Genomic DNA, 24,979 nt, shown 5'->3' with positions numbered 1-24,979 from the left:
AAAAAAAATTGTAAGTGGTGGTAGCGCGCACAAAAGCAATCCATGTCGCGAGCGGTGACAGGCCATAAACAGTCATTATCAGAACGCGACAAACATTGCATGACACAGTACAGTAATGCATTTTCAGCGCAGAGTGACGTAAACACCTGTAACAAAGAGAATGGCACTTATCAGATCAAAGAGTAATAAGCAATCAATTCAAACCAGATGAATCACGTGAAAAAGGAAGGGTTCCCATATAAATACGGACGGAGTGTGCCTGACACATAGCAATGGCTACCTGATAAAACTTAACTGCTAAGCTTACGACTCGAACCAAACTACTGTAGATGTATCGTCATTCATTCGACCTAAATTGTGTCTCATATTACAATGGACCAACATTGTTTTGATTTGGAGGCGCGGCCTAAAACTTTTCTCTCCCCTTGAATTTCGAGTCTCAAATTTCAGGTGCGGCTTAGATTCGGGAAATTTTCTTTCCCTTGATTTCGAGTCTCATTTTTCAGGTGCGGCTTAGATTCGAGTAAATACGGTATGTAACTTTTACTGAATACTGTACTACACTTTAAAGTGACACAGATACATGACACTATCTTTCAACAACAGCACCAGTCTCTGTAATCAACAATCAGAATTTTCTACTAATCATTCAGTTCCTCAATGACAGAAATTTGCTCATCAGTCACGGAGTTGTTTGAGAACCGTTATTTGATTGTCCTGATCATTGAAAAATGTGAGATTGTTGTGAATAAGTTCCTCAGCTGCCTAGATATTGTTGTCCACGGTCAATGTTGACGGCCTTCCTTCCCGATTGGCATCACCTGTGTCTGTGCTGCCTCACCAAATTGTTTGCACCATTCTGCCAGAGTCTAACATGACAGTCACAATGCTCCAGCTGGTTTTGTTACCCACTGTGACAGCAGCACGCCAAGAGGCAAGCAAGCTACACTTCTCAATATGGTATCGGATGAGTGCTAATAGCACGGTTTATATTGATTTGTAACTTAACTTTTACAACAGGGAGCATATGTAGTGCGAGAAAAATTGTCTTTCTTTAGTTTCCCCGAGGGCCCTGGGAGGCATGAAACAGTAGGTTACAAAACAATTTATTTACAACTCTCTTGTAGGATACAAATATTTACTGAAGAGTTCCATTTTCTTTTAAGAACAAAACATTTCTAGCAAACACCTGATGAACTGACCTTTTGCAGGAAGACACCACATACCTACCCGACAACGCAAAGTTTTGTTTGCTACACTTCCAGCCTTATCATTGACTAAGGAAAGTGGGAAATTTGTATGGAATGTAATACCAATACTATTTAATGTACAAAATAAGCCACCACACCTGCAGAGGAAGGGAGAACCATACAAACATGATAATAAAATGTCAAAATCAATAATACTGTTTCCCAACACAGAGTAAATTGTTCCTAAACTGGAGCAAAAAACTGCAAGAATCTTCAACACATCTGCTTCTAAAGCAAAAGTACATTTACAAAAATAATTGTGTATTTGAAAGTTTAGTGAAGCGTAATAATGGACGAATGATTTGACTCTACACAAAATTTTTACATGTCAAGGAAAGTGCCTGTCATAGCAGCAACAGAATATATAATTCTCACGTGTGAAATATGTATTCATTTTCTGTTGCTTTCAGCGGAGTAAGCTCCAATTGTGCACATATTTGAAAGTATTTTGTCCTGAATAAGTCGTAGCTTATGTCATGGAATCAATGAGATTTGGCTTGTTTCACTTTCATTTCACTATAATTTACATCTCTTGGTAATTTACTAATGCACGGAATGTAAAAATATAATAACTATTTCATCAATTAAGTAGAAAAATAATATAACACACATTATCCTTACGACGCATGTGACTGACTGCTTTCTTACTGTTTGGAGTGCTAGAGCCACTCCAGCTCTCAAACGATAACAACACTCTCAGCAGAGACTGTCACGACTGTCTGAGTTAGACTGTGATTCCATTACGGCTAAACACTGGCAGCTCTCAGAGGTAGCAGCCGTGTGTGAGAGGTGTGCTGCCTTGTGTGGGTGTGTGTCTTGTTTGCTGAACAAGGCTTTTGGCCAAAAGATATAATGTGTAATTGTCTTTTCATTGTGCCTGTCTGCAACTCAACATGTTATCTTTACAGTGAGTAGCAGCAATCTATCCTTTCCACCCTTTTCTTAATATTAACGATAATCCAGGTTACATATTTTCTATTCTTAACTTTGTTTACATATTTCGAGTGATGTACTGATACCTGTACATGTTTTTGCATTTCATTAATACAGAAGACTGATGTTTATTATTTGTGTGCACACATTCGGAAAGATTTTAACGTACTGTCAATGATGAAATAATACCACATAAACCTCGAACTGCAGATGGTATAGGCAATGCATGACATTATTATACAGCATGGTCAGAAACAGACTACAAATCTTGTAAAGGTGTGCAGGATATGTTGTGCTAAAAAATACACACATCAAAAAAAGTTTTGTATCACCTTGGTTCCAAGAGTTCAGGAACCTTGTAGCGGGACTTTGAATTTCGCCACACTACACTTGTTCCCTCAGATATAAATTATGCCACCGCAGTTGTATGAGCGCACGATGGCACAGAAAATATATAAGAAAAGGAAAGTACTAAAAATGTAACTCTTTTTGTTTGCTATTCATCTTTTGTCTCTCGAGAGCGGAAGCTTAATGCAGACGTAAAAACTTATTAGCCAGACTCGGTTTGATTAAGATGAAAAACAACTTATTGATGTGCAGACGTATTGTGGAAATTTGTATGAAATTCAGAGGATGGAAGCAGCAACATAAAATACATTGCATTTAATCTCAAGACGATTTTGATTTGTATAAATTAGTGATTCCTGGACGATTGCAAGATTTCAGAGCAGCTACTACTTTTCATGCAGAAACGAAGTCGGAGATTTTTGAAGACCTGGACGCCGCACGAAACAAGACATGTTAACATGGTAAAGGATGAACTCTTATCTACGCCACTTCCCCCTGTTAATCACATTTTGTTATTCTCTGTTCTTTTTCAAATAATTTTTGCAGTGCAAATTGGTTTGACTTTTGCTCAGAAACGTCACAAGGACCACCCCAACAATAGCTTTTCCAAATCACGAAGTCCGATAACTTTTCTGTAATACGAAGTCCCATTTGCATTTCATTCTTTCCCTTTTTCATGGTCATTAACGATTTTAAAACCCCCTTTTTATTCACCATTTCTTCCCACATTTTCAACCTATTCTTCTCTTTTTCTTTTTTATTAACCACTACAACCTATACAGAAAATTGGAATAGAGATCAACATCATTTCTGCCCTTTTTATTGCTCATGAAAACCACATATTGCATGTTGTACCACCATAGAGTGAGACCTTCAGAAGTGGTGGTTCAGACCTCTAATATCCAGTAGCACGTCCTCTTGCACTGATGCATGCCTGTATTCATCGTGGCATACTATCCACAAGTTCATCGAGGCACTGTCGGTCCAGATCGTCCCACTCCTCAACGTTGATTCAGTGTAGATCCCTCAGAGCAGTTGGTGGGTCACATTGTCCTTAAACAGCCCTTTTCAATCTATCCCAGACATGTTCATTAGGGTTCGTGTCTGGAGAACATGCTGGTCGCTCTAGTCGAGCAATGTCATTATACTGAAGGAAGTCATTCACAAGATGTGCACAACTGGGGTGTGAATTGTCGTCCGTGATAACGAATGCTTTGCCAATATGCTGCCAATACGGTTGCACTATCGGTCAGAGGATGGCATTCACGTATCATTCAGCCAATACAGTGCCTTCCGTGACCACCAGCGGCGTACGTCGTCCCCACACAATGCCATCACAAAACAGCAGGGAACCTCCATCTCGCTGCACGCGCTAGACAGTGTGTCTAAGGCATTCAGCCTGACTGGGTTGCCTCCAAACACGTCTCCCATGATTGTCAGGTTCAAGGCATATGCGACACTCGTCGGTGAAGAGAACGTGATGCCAATCCCGAGTGGTCCATTCGGCATGTTGTTGGGCCCATCTGTACCGTGCTGCACAGTGTCGTGGTTGCAAAGATGGACCTCACCCTGGACATCTGGAGTGAATTTGCGCATCGTGCAGCCTCTTACGCACAGTTAGAGTCGTAACATGACGTCCTGTAACTGCACAAAAAGCATTATTCAACATGGTGACGTTGCTGTCAGGATTCCTCCAAGCCATAATCTGTAGGTAGTAGTCATCCACTGTAATAGTAGCCCTCGGGCGGCCTGAGTGAGTCATGTCATCGACAGTTCCTGTCTCTCTCTATCTCCTCCATGTCCGAACAACATCGCTTTGGTTCACTCTGAGACACCTGGGCACTTCGCTTGTTGAGAGCCCTTCGAGGCACAAAGTAACAATGCAGATGCGATCGAACCGCTGTATTGACCGTCTAGGCACAGGTGAACTACAGACAACACGAGCCATGTACCTCCTTCCTGGTGGAATGACTGGAACTGGTCGGCTGTCGGACACCCTCCATGTAATAAGCGCTGCTCGTGCACGGTTGTTTACATCTTTGGGTGGGTTTAGTGACATCTCTGAACAGTCAAAGGGACTGTATCTGTGATACAATATCCACAGTCAATGTCTATCTTCCTGAGTTCTGGGAACTGCTGTAATGCAAAACTGTTTTTGATGTGTGTATTTGTTAAGAAAAAAATCAATACATTGCACCATTTCCGAGAGAATTAGCAGTCACTTTAGCCAATCAGGCCACTGCATATGCAAATTGTAGCAGCCTGCCAGAGTCAGTGTCATCAAACGTATTCTTTATTCGGTTTGCTAAAACCAAACAAAAGAGTAATACAAACACTGGACATGCAACAGTAGTAATGATCATACCCGAGCCAAAGCCTGAGCAGTCTCGTGAGCTATTGTGTAGCCCCCAAGAGCAATTGACACTAATTATATCTGGTGAGCCACTCGAATCTCCGTGCGCATTGGCCTGGTTGACTAACTTCAACACTGATTAACTCAGAAACAGAACAACTTATCAAACTCGCTACATTCTGACAAGCTTTTCAGACTGTTTCTGACCACTATCTGCAAAAAACGGCATTGGCTGACTGGTAATGGCATCCACTTGCAGTCGAGTCGGCCTCTGGAATACAATTTAACTTATCTAAATTGCAGTATTTTGAGTAAAAGCTTCTTTTTTACAATGGCAACATGTTGTGGAGCATTTGGTTGCACTGACAGATACAGGTAATGAAGTAATATTTAGTTGCACAGGTAAAGTTGTTTTAAAAACACAAAAAATTCACTGACACATTTTTTTTTTTTTTTTTTTTTATGAAGTCAGTGAATTTTTAGCCTGAAGCTATGGAGTGACACCATCACCAAGCAGATGCAAATGAAACTGATGAAGTACGAGGGAATGTTAAGACCCTTGCCTTGAAAAGTGAGAATTTGAACCCCAACAGCTATACAAGCTATGCAGCAAACATATTTCAAAATAATTGCAGAGCAATTTCCACAAGTTAAAAGCTAGGATATGTGTTGGTTCTCAGATGTAAAACAGTATGAATGACTATGATTTTGAGGTGACAAATGTTAACATCTACTCTCTAATATTTCACTACAATAGTTTTCTGTGCAACCAATATTTTCTAATATATTATGCTTCTTATCTTGACATTGTTTTGGTACGTGTATTAGGTAAAGAAAAATCATAAAACAAACGTTTATTTTGTGTAAAAACTGGGCATTATGGATAGAAATGGATGTCACATCTTATAAAAGTGTAATAAAACGTTTCACACATATTGCTGAGGAATCATCAGAAAACCAAATGCTTCCCACAAAACTGATATTTCCTTCTGCTCCTCCGGAAGCAGTGAGCTAAATTCCCCACAGTGCAATAAAAATAGGAATTAACTGAATAACTGTAATTACGTTGTTTCTAAAAAGAAAGAACTGTGAATACAATGTTTCAAGCTGTTGTTATTTTGCTTGACCAAATGTAAAAATAACAAATCTCCTATTAATATAGGGAGTTTTTGAATTTAGGTCAACTGTGTTACTACATGTGTAATACAAATACAGACCATTCAACCGTTAAAATCAGAGCTCCAATTCATGCAACTTAGATGTTGGTTTTAAACATTAACACAGCAGAGACAGGGACATGCACAGTCTATGTGTATATCTATGTTGTAAGGTAGAGTCAATTCAAGACTCCGCTCTCATGTAACTCGGTGTTCATTTGGAGAGTACATATAAAAGCACATGCTAGGACTGCACACTGTCGTTGCTCATTATGTGTCTTTCCGCACTGGAAAGCAGTCCTCGAGTGAAGGCTTCAGTTGACAGAATTTCACAAGAGTCTTACTGCTGTGAAAGAAATCAGCGCTCGCTCAAAAGTAGCTAATTAAAATGTTTTTAGAAGTGATTGACAATCTCCAACCACTCCAGCAATCATTGGCTCTATGCGGATTTTTCCACATTCTGCTGCAGTCCTCCGGCTTGGCAATATCATTACAGATGACAGCACCATCTGCAAAATGCCTCACAGAGCTTCCAATGCTCCAGTTACGCTGTAGTTTATTCTTTAGCAGTTATATGGAATTTAAACCTTCATTTAATCTCAATTGACTTATATTTATTTTAATTATAATTAACTGAAAATGTATTAGCCACACTGAAAAAGAAGGTGCCCCAAATCAAGTATGCCAATTGACCGAAACCTGGAAAATCAGAGAAGTAAGTTATATGGTATTGTTTCTTCAGTGATGGTATGTAATATACTTTTCACCTCTGAGTAGTTATTTAGAATGAATAGTTGTAATACAGAACAAATCCTTGGTGAAATAACAATAATATGAAATAGGATAGCTTGCTACTTGGCACACAAAGAAACCGTTGGTTAGCAGACTGGCACATTACACTTACAAGTAGGATAAGTTGTCACACAAAGTCATTCTTCAAAGGTAGAAAACATGCATGCACACACGCTCACACGCTCTCTCTCTCTCTCTCTCTCTCTCTCTCTCTCTCTCTCTACCATCTCTGAGTGCTGTGGCCCACCTTGTAGTGTGACATAATTTGCTGCCTTTGCTAGTTGAGCATTTTAAGGATATATATTTCTTTTAAAATATAATTAAAAAGATTTTTCACATTATGTTTTTATGAAATAATTATAAAATGCTTGTCTCTTATGTTTTATGTTGAATGGTGGGGATCAGAGCAATACAACCACATATACTTTGCTGGGGGCGCGCCATCACTGTGCCGGTCTAAGTGATGCCTTTAGCAGTCAGTGACTGTGGGAAGATACCATCCTTCTGATCTAATGCACTGTAACAGTTATTATTGTAACTGTAAAACTAAAAACATGATGAACATCCACAAATTTAACTTTTGGCATATTCAGTCTTCATGTTATATCTCTTAACAAAATATTGTCTGTTTGATAACATACCGAAGCCTATGTAATGGTGATTACAACAGAAGCACTTCTGTCAATTATAATGTTTACTTGTTATGATGAAAGGAAATAAATATTTTATTGGCGGAGTTCGAAAAAATAAAATACTTTGTTTGAAAAGTTTATTTGAAAAACAGTTAAAAGAATACTGAGTGAAATGAAATGTTTCATAATAATTAAGAAAAGTGTAGCAGTCAGAGATAATATAGTGCTGTAACAGTAATACGGAAAGGTCTAATTTATACAAGAATTCCTACTTTTCAAAATTTAGTTAACTGAAAGCCAGTTATGATTATACAAAAATTACAGACTCAATTTCACTGACACCTAGTAAAAGATAAATTACTCTCTTCTCAACACTGCAGTAATGAATGAGTAAAGAATAAAAACATCTCTGCCTGATGGTGCAACAACAAAAAATAAACAATACTCTCAGCCTGTTAACTTATGTCATCATAGAAAGGGCAACAATCAGTATATAAAGAGAGATTATAAGACTACATATATGCCAACTTTTGAAAACCAAAAATTGAGAGAGTCAGTTTCAGAAATCGGGAAGTATGAATGACCAAGAACTGTGGCTCATTTTCATTATACTCTCGAGACAACTGATGTTAGACCTATGATATCACAAAGATATGCAACGGCCATAAAATGCACATGAAAACACTATAAATACCAAAAATGTTCAAGAGAAAGGCAATTACTTACTGGACTGGTGTGTGATACACAGAAACATGTAATAGAAAACAGTTAACCCTCCATTTATTTCTTTTACAATACTTTAGCCACAAGTTTTCATCACTTCAACTTCTTGTTATGTCCCACCATGGTATTAAGTGCTGTATTAAAACTCCCTGTTCTCAAGCAGCTGCCCTGTTTTGAACGTTCAATTCCAGTAATTTTTACATTTTCTCCACTATTGACTCGGACTGCCCAACTTGACTGTTCAGGTAAAAAATAACGCTCTTCATCATCAACTCTAAGGATTTGTACGCATTATAAAAACACTGAATAATAACCCACTTCACTTAGGCACAATGACAACATAGAAATACATGTCCAGAGGTTCAGTGCTTTATTGAGCAGAATGTTCTGTCACACAGTTTGCAAATTTCGAGATGGCAGAATTAAAGGAGCAATACGTCTGCATTAAATTTTGCGTGAAACTAAAGAAAACTTTTACACAGACACGACAAATGATGCAGGAAGCCTACAGTGATGAGTGCTTAAGCTGTACTCAGCATTACAAATGGTTCACACAGTTTAAGAATGGCCAGACGGGAGTTAAAGATGACCTTCATTCAGGACGTCCTACTACATCTACCAATAATGGTCATGTCAGGAACATCAATAAAATTGTGCTTGCCAATCGAAGACTGACTGTCCGAGAGATTGCAGAAGAATGTAACATTTCATTTGGATCATGTTATGAAATCCTGACACAGGATCTTGGAATTCATCGTGTTGCCGCCAAGTTCGTCCCACGGCTCATAAGTCAAGACCAGAAAGACCTTCGTCACGCAATCTGTGAAGAGCCTTTGGATCGCGCAAATAAGAATGAGATGTTCCTTAAGCTCTATATGGACCCTACAGACTATTTTTTTTTTTCCAAAGTTAAAAACCTGATTGAAAGAATGAAGATTTGCAACAATAGAAAAGATAAAATTTACAGACAGTGTTTTGCGCAATCCAACAAAGGACGTACCAAGACTGCTTCTGGAAGTTGAAATGGCAATGAGAGCAGTGTATCAATTGTGTAAGAGAGAATTGAAGAGAGTATTTTATGCATGATAAGTAAAAGTTGTAAGTGCAGAAAAAATTTGCGGACAAAGTTCTGGAATTTTTTGAACAGACCTCGTACTTAATGGAGATTAAAATTTAATTGTGATGAGGGACTGAAATTCAATAGTAGGAAATAGAAGGGAAGGAAAAATAATAGCTGAATACAGACTGAGAGAAAGGAATGAAAGAGGAAACTGTCTGGCAGAATTTGGCACAGAGTGCAATTTAATCATAGTTAACACTTGGTTTAAGAATCATAAAAGAAGGTTGTATACGTCGAAAGAACCTGGAGACACTAGAAGGTTTCAGACTGATTATACATTAATAAGACAGAGATTTTGGAATCAGATTTTAAATTGTGAGACATACATTGAACATATACACAGAAGGGCAGCAAAAATGGTCACAGAGATACTGAAGAAATTGAACTGGCAAGCTCTTGAAGACAAACGTAAACTATCCTGAGAAAGTCTACTAACAGAGTTTCAAGAACTGGCTTTAAATGATGACTCTAGGAATTACTACAACATGTCACTCACAAAGGGATCGTGAGGACAAGATTAGAATAATTACAGCACACACAGAGGCATTCAAGCAATCATTCTGCCCTCACTCCACATGTGAATGGAATGGGAAGAAACTCTAATAACAGGCACAATGGGACATACCCTCTGCCACGCGCTTCACGCTGGTTTGCAGAGTATAGATGTGGATGTGTGTGAGAGGATGTGAATCCAGGGGCAGATGTGGTCCCTGACCACAGTTTATTACTTATGAACTGCAGATTCAACCTGAAGTTGCAACCTGTTTAAGTTGAAAGAACCAGGGGCTGTTGAGAGCTTCAGAGGGAGCATTAGCAATGATCGACCAGAACAGGGGAAAGGAATACAGCAGAAGATGAATGGGTAGCTTTGAGAGATGAAATAGTGAAAGCAGCAGAGGACCAAATTGGTAACAAGTCAAGGCATAGTAGACATGCTTGGATAACACAGGAGATATTGAATATAATTGATGAAAGGAAAAAATATAAATATCCATCAAATTAAACAAGTGAAACATGAAACAGAAAGGAAGTGTAAAATGGCTAAGAAGGAATGGCTAGGGGACAAAGGATTTAGAAACATATTTCACTACTGTGTACAGGAAAATTAAAGAGGCCTTTGAAGAAGAGGGAAGCACCTGTATGAATATCAAGAGCTCAGATGGAAAACCAGTCCTAAGCACAGAAGGGAAAGCTGAAAGGTGGAAGGGATACATAGAGGGTCTATACAAGGGAGATGAACTTGAAGGCAACATTATATAAATGGAAGAGGATGTGGATACGGATGAGATGGGAGATGAGATACTGTGAGAAGAATTTGAAAGAGCACTGAAAGACCTGAGTCGAAACAAGGGCCCAGGAGTAGACGACATTCTGTCAGAACTACTGATAGCATTGGGAGAGCCAGACATGACAAAACAATTTCTTTTGGGGTGCAGTGCAAGATGTATGAGACAGGTGAAATACCCTCAGACTTGAAGAAGAATGCAATAGAATGAAATTTTCACTCTGCAGCAGATTGTGCGCTGATATGAAATTCCTGACAGATTAAAGCTGTGTGCCAGACAAATTCCAAAGAAAGCAGGTGCTAACAGATGTTGAATATTAGTGAACTACCAGTTTAATAAGTCATGGTTGCAAAATATTAACATAAATTATTTACAGAAGAATAGAAAAACTAATAGAAGGTGACCTCAGGGAACATTAATTTGGATCCTAGAGAAATGTAGGACCAGGTGAGGCAATCCTTAATCTATGATTTCTCATAGAAGATAGGTTAAGGAAAGGCAAACCTATGTTTATAGTATTTGTAGACTTCAGAGAAAGCTTTTGGTATTGTTGACTGGAATGCTCTCTTTGAAGTTATGAAGCTAGCAGGGTCGAGTGGTGTGAAAGGGAAGCACTGGTTGGGAAGGGAGTGAGACGGGGTTGTAGTCTACCGCCAAGGTTATTCAATCTGTACATTGAGTATGCTCTAAAGAAAAGCAAAGAAAAATTTTGAGTAGCAATTTTAAGTTTGAGTAGAAGAAATAAGAACTTTGAGGTTTGCCAATGACAGAATATGGTGTACTGAATCACCAAAACTGGTATCTACATAATGAGTAACATGAAAAGCTCAGCTGCAGGTGTTCCATTTTACGACTTAGGTGTCTCGAAAGTCTACATCGAGGCCAGCAGCAGTCACGACAGTCAACACGTCAGTTTCAGGTGGCCGATGGGATGATTCTTTGACATAACTAATGTGAAGTGAGAACAGAGGCAATGTATTTCTAGTGCCAAAATTGAAACCATTGGCTTATTAACTGTTTTTTGGTGTAAGAGTGAGTTCTGAAATAAATATTTTGTGTTTATGTCAGTGAGTGCTGTAAAATGGACTGATTTAAGTGATTTAATGCTGCACAGTGACATTGTCCACTGCCCCTTGGAATCATTGGAGGGACACAAAAATGTATCAAATGTGGTGTTGAAAAAACTCTTGAAGAGAGAAAGGTTTGTGTGATGGAGTTTTTTAATTCAATAATGGGAGGAGGTAGGTGGATTAATGTTTATTATGAATAATTACACATTCAATACAGTAATAAATGTTGAACCATCCACCTTCTCCCACGGTTTAATTAAAAGATATTGATCCACCCACCTCCCACGATTTAATTAAAAACAGTGATCTACCTACCTTCTGCTGTGATTAAAAAAATGAGCAGTGGCGTGGGGCGAGGCGCAGTGTGTGTGTAGGATAAGCTGTACTGCATTCCGATAATGTGATCAGTACATATCAGTAACCGTCATGTCAGCTGTCTTCTGTTAACTACTGCCAGCAATCTCAGAGCTCTACAGTATAACTAAGATAAGTTGAGTTTCATTGAGAAGTTGTTACATCTAAATCTACATCTACATAAATACTCCACAAGCCACCGTACAGTACATGGCAGACGGTACCTGTGCCGCCACTTGTCATTTCTTTTTCTGTTTCACTCGCAAACAGAGTGAAGGAAAAACGACTGCATCTTCGTGCTACTTGTGCGCAATGTACGCTGGCGGCAGTAAAATCGTTCAGCAAATGCCAGTTCTTTAAATTTTCCCAATAGAGTTTCTCAAAAAGAATGTCACGTTCCCTACAGTGATTCCCATTTCAGTTGCCGAAGCATCTCCGTAACACTTACATGTTCGGTGAAACCGAGTTAATCAGTGGATGTTTTTACTGGCAACATGATACTGCTGTGACAGTTCTAGAGTCATTCAAAGAAAGTCTACAATCAGTAGTGCGTAAATACCCAGATCGTGCAATACTGGTAACAAATCTAGCAGCCCGCCTCTGAACCGCTTCAAAGTCTTCCTTCAATCCGACCTGGTACAGATCCCAAACACTCGAGCAGTACTCGAGAATAGGTCATACCAGCGTACTAAATGCGGTCTCTTTTACAGGTGAACCACCCTTTCCTAAAATTCCCCCAATAAACTGAAGCTGACCATTCGTCTTCCGTAACACAGTTCTCACATGCTGGTTCCACCTCATATTGCTTTGCAATGTTATGCCCAGGTATTTAAATGACTTGACTGAGTCACACAGGAGACTAGTATCTGCATATTATCAGTTTGATCTTCCTACTCATCTGCATCAACTTACATTTTTCTACATTTAGTGCTAGCTGCCATTGATCACACCAAGTGAAAATTTTGTCTAAGTCATCTTGTATCTTATCTAAAAACAAAGATGATGTGGCTTACCAAACGAAAGCGCTGGCACATCGATAGACACACAAACAAACACAAACATACACACAAAATTCAAGCTTTCGCAACAAACTGTTGCCTCATCAGGAAAGAGGGAAGGAGAGGGAAAGACGAAAGGATGTGGGTTTTAAGGGAGAGGGTAAGGAGTCATTCCAATCCCGGGAGCGGAAAGACTTACCTTAGGGGGAAAAAGGACAGGTATACACTCGCGCACACACACACACATATCCATCCACACATATACAGACACAAGCAGACATATTTTGCTTGTGCCTGTATATGAGTGAATGGATATGTGTGTGTGTGTGCGAGTGTATACCTGTCCTTCTTTCCCCCTAAGGTAAGTCTTTCCGCTCCCGGGATTGGAATGACTCCTTACCCTCTCCCTTAAAACCCACATCCTTTCGTCTTTCCCTCTCCTTCCCTCTTTCCTGATGAGGCAACAGTTTGTTGCGAAAGCTTGAATTTTGTGTGTATGTTTGTGTTTGTTTGTGTGTCTATCGACGTGCCAGCGCTTTCGTTTGGTAAGTCACATCATCTTTGTTTTTAGATATATTTTTCCCACGTGGAATGTTTCCCTCTATTAATTCATCTTGTATCTTCCTACAGTTACTCAACTTTGACACCTTACTGTACACCACGGCATCATCGGCAAACAATGACAGATTGCTGCCTACCCTGTCAGTCAAATCATTTATGTATATACAGTTTGAAAAGTATTTAAACCGACAAACTCTGGGAGGTTGTAGGGGACACCAAAACAAATATTTTTCCCTAATGTCGTTTTTCCCTATGAGTAGTATTTAAACCAGTAGAGGAAGATTTATCTGGAGGCAAATTCATTAAACCAACAAACACTTTTCCATTTTTTTATGACCAAGAGACAACACATTAACACAACCCAATTTCAATTACAGTAGATTTTCAAAAATGCCTCCATTGACACGTAAACAAAGATTACACCTTCGGATCATGTTCTGGCTGACACGGGCTGCTGCTGTTATTATCTGGGCAAACAGATCCTCTTCTGATGCAAAAGGAGTTGCGTAAACAAGGTTGCGCATTTCTCCCCACACAAAAAAGTCCAGAGGGGACATATCTGGGGATCGAGCAGGCCACGGTACGGGACCACCTCTGGCAGTCCACGTTTCTGGGAACCGTCGGTCCAGGAATCAACACACACGACAACTAAAATGTGCTGGCGCCCCGTCACGTTGGAACCACATGCGTCGTCTTGTAGGGAGTGGGACGTCTTCCAGCAATTCTGGCAATGCTCTGGCAAGAAAACTGTAATAGTGCCTGCCATTTAATGGCATAGGTAGCAGATACGGCTCAATTAAAGAGTCCCCAACAACACCGACCCACACATTAACGAAGAACCGCACTTGACGAGCGCTAGTAACTGTGGGAAGTGGGTTATCCTCACTCCAACCATGCGAAGTGTGCATGCTGAAGACTCCCTCACGCCCAAACGTTGCTTCATCGGTAAACAACACACAGGATGGAAATGTAGGATGCATTTCACACTGTTCCAGGTACCACTGCGAAAACTGTGCTCTGGGTGGATAATCAACTGGTTCCAGGTTGTGGACAGTCTGTAAGTGAAATGGACGTAAAAATTGCTCTTGAAGGAATTTTCTTACATTCGTCCGATTCGTCCTCACGATACGTGCAATTGCACGAGTGCTGATTGAAGGATCCCGCTCCACATGCTGCAAGACAGCTTCCTCAAATTGCAGTGTTCTTACCTTGCGACAGCGTCCCTGTCCAGGTAATCTGCAAAATGACCCGGCCTCACACAGACGCTGGTACACAGCAGCAGTGGTCGTACGATGCGGGATACGGCGATTAGGATATTGTTGTTGATAAACCCGCTGTGCAGCTCGTCCATTGTGGTGCACTACTTAGTACGCACCAACCATATCAGTGTACTCACTCCAGGTGTATCGCTCCATTAGTAAACAGAGACAATGCCCTACTACACTGGTGGACAGCAGTTGCCTACAACTGAAGAACATAATTCGTCCTCTAACAACTGAAGAGCATAATACGGCCTCCACAGGTTTAAACAATCCTCATAGGAAAAAATGACATTGGGGAAAAATATTTGTTTCGATGTCCCAGAGTTTGTCGGTTTAAATACTTTTCACCCTGCAGAGAACAACAGCACTCTTACCACTTTTCCCTGAGGCACTCCTGATGATACTCTTGTCTCTGACGAGCACTCACCGTCAAGGACAATATATTGGGTTCTGTTGTTTAGGAAGGCTTGTGACCACTCACATGCCTATGAACCTATTCCACATGCTCGTACCTTCGCTACCAGCCTGTAATAGGGCACCGTGTCAAATGCTTTCCGGACATCTACAAATGTGGAATCTGCCTGTTGCCCTTCATCCACAGATCTCAGTATACCGTGCAAGAAAGAGGCAAGCTGAGTTTCACAAGAGGGATGCTTTATAAAACTGTGCCGATTCGTGCACATAGGCTTCTCAGACTCAAGAAAATCAATTATATTCAAACTGAGAATATGTTCAAGCATTCTGCAGCAAACAGAAATTAGGGATATTGGTCTGTAGCTTTGCGGGTCCATTCTTTTACCATCCTTATACAGGGTGAGTCACGTAAGACTTAACACTCCCTTTATTCTGGAGCGATTGCACGTATCGGCATGCAGTTTTCGACGAATCATAGCGGACTATGGGGCACATACGTTGGTACAAGCACAATAATCACAACGTTTATATTGACTGAGATAATGAGGCAAGTGCATGTTTTTTTTTAAATGGGACACTATACTTTTTTTTTTACCATCATCAGAACACTCTGTAAAAGATGCGTATAGTGATGTAATGCATGTTGCTATTGTGATTCAAACTTCGCTTAGAAGACGCTGGGAAATATTGTACGACTGAAGGTCGAAATGGTCGGAAGTTGCTGCAGACCGTAAACACGCCTCGCACAACCCACAGGCCGAGTTGCCGTGCTCTATGCAGCATGCATGGCCTACGCTACGTAGGTAAATCCTCATCCGCCCTCTCTTAAGCAAAGTTTGAATCACAATAGCAACATGCGTTACATCACTATACGCATCTTTTCCAGAGCATTCGAATGATGGTAAAAAAAGTATAGCATCCCATTTAAAAAACATGTACTTGCCTCATTATCTCGGTCAATATAAACGTTGTGATTATTGTGCACGTACCAATGTATGTCACTATGATTCACCAAAAACCACAGGCCGATATGTGCAATCGCCCCCGGAATAAAGGGGGTGTTACGTCTTACACGACTCACCCTGTATATTGGAGGCACCTGCACTTTTTTACAGTCACTTGAGACCTCACGCTGGGCGAGAGATTCACGACAGATGCAAGCTACGTAATGGGCCAATGTCGTGGAGTACTCTTTGTGAAATCAAACTGGGATTCCATCCGGACCTAGTAATTTATTTGCTTTCAAATCTTTCAGTTGTTTCTCTGTGCCAGTTATGCTTATTACTATGTACTCCACATGGGAGTTCTGTCCAATGGTCAAATGACAGTATGTTTGTACAATTCTCCTGTGTGTACAATTTCTCGAATGCAAAATTTAAAACTTCAGCTTTCATTTTGCTATCTTCAATTGCCACACCAGACAGGTCAACAAGGGACTGAATGTAAACCTTAGACCGCTTAGCGATTTTACGTACAACCAGAATTTTCTCAGGTTCCCCGTCAGATCTTTTGCTAATGTATAACAGTGATAGTTGTTGCATACTTCACGCATAGATCTTTTCGCAGACACACGAATCTCTACTAACCTTCACTAGTTGTCATTTATGCATTCCCTTCTGAACCGAGAGTGCAACAGCCTCTGCTTCCTCAGCATTCACCAAATTTCGTTTCTAAACCACAGTGGGTCTTTTCCATCCTTTATTCACTTACTAGGCATATAACTCTGCAGACCACGATTTACAATCTGCTTAAACTTTGCCCAAAATTCCTCTACATCCATCTTACTGGAACTAAGTGATGCCAATTCACTGTCTAAGTGAGATGTTAATAACAACTTAACTACTCTATCTAGCAGAAACACTTTCCTAGCCTTCTTGACTTATTAAATAAGTTTCATAATCATAGTTGCTATAATGACATCACGATCGCTAATCCCCGTTTCTATACTGATATTCTCAATAAGATCCGGCCTATTTGTAGCCACAGGGTCTACGATATTTTCACTGCATGTGGGCTGCCGAGCTATCTGCTGAAGAGTTTTCAGAAAACGTGTTCAACAGTATTTTCACGAATCTCTGTCTGTACTCCCCACAATGAATCCATAGACATATACTACACGCGGCAGGTTAAAGTCTCCTCTAACCAGTATTGCACGATCTGGATATTTACGCACTACTGATCATAGACTGTTTGAATGAGTCTAGAACTGACACAGCAGAATCGTGTGGCCAGTAAAAACATCCAACGATTAACTCAGTTTCACTACACCTGTTATGTGCGACAATTTAACTTCACTGTCACACTCAACTTTGATCTCAATTGAGACAATATTTTTGTTAAATGCAATGAACACTCCCACTCCTATGGCCACTAATCTGTCTGTCCATATAAGTTCCACAATTCCCTAAATATCTCAGAGCTTTCCACTTCAGATTTCAGCCAACTCTCGGTCCCAAGAATAATTTGAGTGCGAGAACTTTCCTGAAGGGCAGTAAATTTGGGAACTTCACTACAGATACTTAAACAGTTTACTGATAAAATTCTGACAGTCAAAGTGTTTTTATTCTGAACGTCGTTTGACTTCCCTTGCTGCATATGGACTGGCAAATGTTCATTAGAGCACCTCAGACTACTGCCTAGCCTAAAAAAAAACTCATGTACATTCCACAAATACTCTGCTACCTGAGTAGCTGTTTCCTTTGTGTAGTGCATACCTGGCCTGTCAAGGGGAGCCCTACAAATCCCCACATGAAGTAGTTGTTGTTGTTGTTTTCTTCAGTCCAGAGACTGGTTTGATGCAGCTCTCTGTGCTACTCTACCCTGTGCAAACTTCATCATCTCCCAGTACCTACTGCAACCTACATCTTTCTGAATATGCTTAGTGTATTCATCTCTTGGTCTCCCTCTACGATTTTTACCCTCCATGCTGCCCTCCAATACTAAATTGGTGATCCCTTGATGCCTCAGAATATGTCCTACCAACCGATCCCTTCTTCTAGTCAAGTTGTGCCACAAATTACTCCTCCCCTCAATTCTATTCAGTACCTCCTCATTAGTTATGTGATCTACCCATCAAATCTTCAGTTGTCTTCTGAAGCACAACATTTCTGAAGCTTCTATTCTCTTCTTGTCTAAACTATTTATCGTCCATGTTTCACTTCCATACATGGCTACACTCCATACAAATACTTTTAGTAACGACTTCCTGACACTTAAATCTATACTCGATGTTAACAAATTTCTCTTCTTCAGAAACGCTTTCCTTGGGTTTTGCCAGTCTACATTTTATATCCTCTCTGCTTCGACCATCATCAGTTATTTTGCTCCCCAAATAGAAAAACTCCTTTACTACTTTAAGTGTCTCATTTCCTAATCTAATTCCCTCAGCATCACCCCACTTAATTCAACTACATTCCATTACCCTCATTTTGCTTTTGTTGACGTTTATCTCACATCCTCCTTTGAAGACACTGTCCATTCCCTTCAACTGCTCTTCCAGGTCCTTTGCTGCCTCTGAGAGTATTATAATGTTGTTGGCAAACATGATAATGCAGGTCTATAAAGCTGCAGCCAAGACTGTCACAGAGTCAACAAAGCCTTTGGTTGAGACCCTCCACTCAGCTCCAAACCAAAGGACCCCGATGCATTCTGGGAATGATGCTGCAAATTGGGAGCTCTGCTTGCACTCCCCCCCCCCCTTACCCCCTCCCCTCCCCCGCACCCCCCACATGAGGCCAGCAGTTATCAGAATATGTCCTCTTTTGTTTACGATTGCCACCGACAAACTAGTTGCATGGCAACGTCTTGTGTTGTGTGTGTCAATGAGTGATACATAATGGAATGTAAAGAAAGCTTCAGATATGAATTTTTATTGCCTCCATCATGTGTAAATACACAGATTTACGAGTTTTGACGTGACTAAGCTGCCATCTTCAGATCCACAGCGTAAATGTTATGAAATCATGTGTGCAATAAACAACATGTTTGTTTTCATAACTTCTTAATGGATTCATAATAAAAACAGAGTAGAACATAAAAACATACAACTGTGTCCTAATGGTATGACAGAGTCATATAAGTGTGGCACATTAAGAAATACCACATGTGCCTGGGTCGGCTGCCAGTTACACATTGAATACGTGCTGCACGTACAACTTTGAAATATACAAGGTTTAGAACTTCGCTTCCCCCATTTGCCGATAGGGGCGACAACGGTAGGTAGCGGTCGAAAGAAACAGATCGCAGACGGTCCACTCGCAAACAGAGCACGGGAAAAACTATTAACTATCGATAATAAAATAACTGTGCGTTATTTTTCAATCTTGCCTCATAACAAGTGATTTCTCACTGCAAGTTTTATCACACATTTTGAAAAATTGAAACTGTCGATTTTTGTGATTCGGGAGTAGCGGTGGGGGTGGAGGGTGGGGGGTGGGGATGTGAGTGTACGGTTGAAGAGGTGCGGTCCAGCACCTACATTTTTAGAAATTAAGCACTGGTACAGAGTAATAAGGGAAGCTTTCCTTTGTGGCCAATCGCAGTAAGAGGACAATGAGTGAGTGGGGAGACAAGGTACGGGAGACCGTATCACGAGTACTCACACCAGCCAGTACTGCTACTTACTGTAGCAGTGCCACAGCATCCAGAGACGACAGTGGCCACATGCGTGTACAAGTACACAGACACACAAGAAATATTGCAACACCAAAAAATAATTAACATAAAGTAATGAAATTTTAGGAATACATTTGTCTAGGTAACATGTGTAAGGCCTAGTTTACACGACGACACTAGGTTGCAGGCAACTGCGCTGCCGGCCACTGCGCATGCGCGCCGCGCGTTTGCGCAACTCGTCGGTGAAACTAAACAGTTTCGGCGTGTTCCAACTTTGGCGACACTAGTTGCACGAGTTCTGAGGTGACGTGTGTTCGTAGATTGTAGACAAACTGAAATGTCAAGTGGGGAACAGAGAATAATGTTCGCTTTTTGGATATCTATGCTTTGCATGGGTGTTTGTGTGACTTCAGTGATGCCGATTACAAAAATAAGCAACAATTGCTGCCGCTGAGACCGTCATGTGCGATCATAACATGGTTTGACAACATCTGAGCTGCAGGGCAAAATTTATTGACTTAGGAGCACATATACAACTGAATTAAGAAAAATACAAACAAGTGTAATCCTAACTGTGGCAATACTCTCATCTACAAGACTAAAATCCCATTGTTCAAGTTGGCCAACTCTTTCTTAAGGAATATTGTTGACAGGAGGGAAGGCTATACAAATTCAAGAAGCTGCGGTCTTTATTCAATATTCATCTATTTAAAACACTGCTGCAGTGCTCCCCATTCACATATGTTAGAATTTTGAACTATTGCCACTGTAGAGATCTATCTTCGAGAGAGTAGTTTGCAAATCATTCTCTTGTTAATGCGGTCTCCTTCAAATAATTATTGGTGTTAATGAAATAGCGTCATCACCAACTAAAACTGTATCTTATAGCATACCGAGTGTTCTCGATTGTAATGCATGCAATATGATATGTAATTTCAGTTCTGGCAACAGAGCTTCATGCATTACATTACCTTCATCCCTTATCCCACAATTAACTCTATTTAGAAGAAACGTGAACAGTTCTGGTGGCATTCTAAGATAATTAAAAGAACTTCTTGGATCTTCCATTATAAATTATTTCAGCAAGGATGCTGAGCAACCGAGCTGATGTCTTTTCTTCATCCAGTCACGAATCGAAACACGTTTCTTATTTTTTTCTTATGCAGCAATTCCACGCAACAAGCTTTAACTCCATCACAACTCTTGCGACGTGCAGCTGCCAAAACTTTCATTTCAGACACGATTCAGGGACCCACAAAACAACGAAACTGAAGTATACACTGGTGTTGCCATATCTACAGCCATATATGAAACCACTTGCGTGCAGCTCATTCCACGCAACGGGTGGCGCAATTCAATGTCGTCGTGTAAACTAGGCTTAAGTGATTAACACTGCAAGATAAGATGTTAATGTAAACCCAAAGTCAGGCACTGCAAATGTGAAATGCTGATACAGTAATAATTGGCGTAACTGCCAGAATGTTGAATCTAAGCATGCTAATGAGCACACACTGTGTCGTACCGTTGCCGGATGTCAGTTTGTGGGGTAGACTTCTACGTCTGCAGCACTCGGTCGGTCAATACAGGGACGTGGATGACGCCGGAGTAGTCGTTCGATGATGTCAGTTACGTGCTCAATTGGAGACACATCCGGTGATCGAGCAGGCCGAAGCAACATGTCGACACTCTGTAGAGCGTGTTGCATTACAACAGCGGTATGTGGTGATGTTATCCTGTTGGAAAACAACCCCTGGAACACTGTGAATGGAAGCACAAAAGGCCAAATCACCAGACTGACATACAATTTTGCAGGCAGAGTGTGTAGTATAACCACAAGAGTACTCCTGCTGTCATACAAAATAGCTCCAGGTGTGGGTGAGATGTGTCAATACCGCAGACAGGTCGGATGTAGGTCCTCGACCGGCCTCCTCACCAACTCGAGGCCACCACTGGAGCAGAGGCAGAAGCAGCTTTTGTCACAAAACACGACAGGCCTCCATACTGCCCTTCAGTGAGCTCTCATTTGACACCATTTAAGTCGCAAACAGTGACGGTTTGAGGTCAGCGGAATGCACATTACAGGTCATCTGCCTCAGAGCTGTCCTCGAAGTAATCAATTTGTAAAAGTTCACTGTGTTATCGTGGGACCGACAGCTGCTCGAACTGCTGCCGCAGAAGCAGTACGATGTGTCAGAGCCGCACACCGAACACGACGGTCTCCCCTCCGAGTAGTGCCACGTGGCTGTCTGGAGCCCCGTCTTCTCGCGACCGTACATTCTCGTGACCACTGCTTCCAGCGACTGTGTACAGTTGCTACATTCTTACCGTGTCTTTCTGCAGTATCACAGAAGGAACATCCGGCGTCTAGTAGCCCTATAACACGACCTCGTTCAAACTCAGTGAATTGTTGATAATGGTGTCTTTGTTGCCTTTAAAGGCATTCTTAACTAACACCAATTCACCACATCCAGTCTCAAAGGTAAAATGTGGTGGGTGTGATCATCTTTGAGATGTGGAAACATGCCTAACAACTTTTGATAATGTTGTACACGTCCTTTTTGGTGCTGCAATTCTCCCTCTCATTCTCTCTCTCTCTCTCTCTCTCTCTCTCTCTCTCTCTCTCTCTCTCTCTCTAAACAACCCAAGGTTGCTTCATCAGGAACGAGGGAAGGAGAGGGAAAGACAAAAGGATGTGGGTTTTAAGGGAGTGGAAAGACTTACCTTGAGGGGGGGGGGGGGGGGGGGGGGGGGGGGAAGGGACAGATATATACACACACACACACACACACACACACATCCATCCGCATATAACAGACACAAGCAGACATATTTACTACTACTACTACTACTATGTGATCAGACCCAGTGGACCACACACTTCCACAACTTTCCTCCTCCATCGTGTTCTGTCCATTGCTGTTATCCGCCATCCGTCCACATCTATTGACACTTGGTTTAAATCTTCATGGAGCCCATTCCTTCAACGCTTCTTGGGTCTACCTGGGGGTTTCTTTCCTGTAGGTGTGAAATACGGGAGCTTCCAAGGCCACCTGCGATCTTCCATCCGGGCCACATGGCCGGCCCACTCCATTCGTTTGGCTTTGACAGTTTCTGCTCTCAGTTGTATCTGATCCTCCATTAGCCTGTGTTTGCATCCAGAACCGGACCGAAGCTCTTCCGAAGCACTTTTCTCTCAAAAACGAGGAGCTTATGGAAGTCCTGTTTCCAGACAATCCCCGTCTCAGCCACATAAAACAACAGGCTGTATCAGGGTTTTGTACAGTCGAATCTTGAACTGTCTGGAGAGATATCTGGAACGAAGCAGTTGTCCTAGGCTGTGCCTGTCCATTGCTCAATGCCTCCTCTACGTGGTGAGTAGCACTCTATCCTACTTTGTATTGAAGATGCAATACTATTTTTTTTACAATCGACTATACCAGTAGTGCTACTCCAATAGGACCAGATCTGTACACACTGAAAACTCCTGACCGACAGTGTAATCATACATCTACAAAGCAGCATTAAACACTGCTGCAAGAGAACAGACGGCAATGGAGCACAAGTCACGGGTCAAACTCCAAGATTTCATTAAAAGTATCAACTGCAAAATGCTTTCTGACTTTATGACTCATATTTTCACTAATAATCTTGTTTACATATAATGTTCACGAAGTCCTGCCACACACATAACAGCCACTGTAGCAGATAATGACAAACAGACTCGCAGTACTTACGACGAGGTTTGTCAGAGTGCTAATTTCAATGAAAGACCGAGGGTTCAGGACATACAATAAGGCTTCAGTGTGAACTCACCAGAAAAGTCCCGAGTGAGTGCGAAGAATTCTGGTGACTCTTTCTGCACGAGTGACAGCTTCTGCCTCTTCGAGAGCTTTGTCAGGTCTGTCGCAATCACCTCCTCTGCCTCCGCCTTCTCTTCACCCTTCTCATCCTGTGAAACCCAATGAGTGTGAGAACTGATACACTCAGAGAACTGATACACTCACATCATTATGTATCAGCCTGAAGCAAAAGGCAAAAATAAACAATGTACCAACAATTTTTATTTAGGTTACAATGAGACACACGGTATTATTATAACCATACAAAACAATGGTACTAATGAAGAACAGAGAAAGTATAAACTGCAAAATCTGCATATACAGAATAACAGTTAATAATATTACATTTAACTTCTCAGTCCACTCCACATTTACATGACTATTGTGGAATTCACAGTTTTCTTTTTGACAGAAGCTTCCTACAACCACTTTCAGACTATTTCTGACCGTTGGACACTCGAACAGCATGTTAGAAAAATGGACACCTAAATTTTTCCATGTGCGCCCTCCCAATTTTTAAGATGGTCATTTCTCCCCTATGTAGGCGCAAGTCAACAAAATAGTTTCACATTTTGAGGAGAAGGTTGGTGATTGAAATTTCATGAAAATCTTTCACTGCAATGGACAAAATCTCATTTTATTGATCGCCATTCACCTATCATATCTGTGGCACTCTCTCCATTATTCCACAAACAAGCTACTGTTCTTTGAACTTTTCTATGTCCTCTGTCAGTCCTATCTGGTAAGTATACCCTGCACAGCAGTGTTCCAGAAGAAGAATAGTAATCCCTAGGTACAAGGGTGAAACAAATATAAAATGGAACTTCGTTACATGTTTATTTAAGATTCAGAAAAATTCATACGCATGAACTTATTTTTCTGTATATCTCCTGAACACGGAACACATTTTTCCTCATGTATACAGGGTGTTACAAAAAGGCATGGCCAAACTTTCGGTAAACATTCCTCACACACAAAGAAAGAAAGCATGTTATGTGGACATGCGTCCGGAAATGCTTACTTTCCATGTTAGAGCTCATTTTATTACTTCTCTTCAAATCACATTAATCATGGAATGGAAACACACAGCAACAGAACGTACCAGCGTGACTTCAAACACTTTGTTACAGGAAATGTTCAAAATGCCCTCCGTTAGCGAGGATACATGCATCCATCCTCCGTCGCACGGAATCCCTGATGCGCTGATGCAGCCCTGGAGAATGGCATATTGTATCACAGCCGTCCACAATACGAGCACGAAGAGTCTCTACAT

General features: G+C 41.0%; 1 protein-coding gene across 1 annotated transcript in view; it reads right to left on the bottom strand.

Annotated features, from left to right (window-relative positions):
* Nucleotides 1-24,979, bottom strand: part of LOC124553874 (something about silencing protein 10) — a 184,529-nt gene that overhangs the window by 71,938 nt on the left and 87,612 nt on the right. The window contains exon 5 of the mRNA XM_047127877.1: nt 23,681-23,816. Coding sequence (XP_046983833.1) covers nt 23,681-23,816 — 136 coding nt within the window. The remainder of the gene's footprint in view (nt 1-23,680; nt 23,817-24,979) is intronic.

Source organism: Schistocerca americana, chromosome 11 (genome assembly GCF_021461395.2).
Source record: "Schistocerca americana isolate TAMUIC-IGC-003095 chromosome 11, iqSchAmer2.1, whole genome shotgun sequence".
Classification (NCBI taxonomy): domain Eukaryota; kingdom Metazoa; phylum Arthropoda; class Insecta; order Orthoptera; family Acrididae; genus Schistocerca; species Schistocerca americana.
The sequence above is the reverse complement of the archived record's forward strand: the minus strand, read 5'-3'. Positions and strand labels throughout refer to the sequence as shown.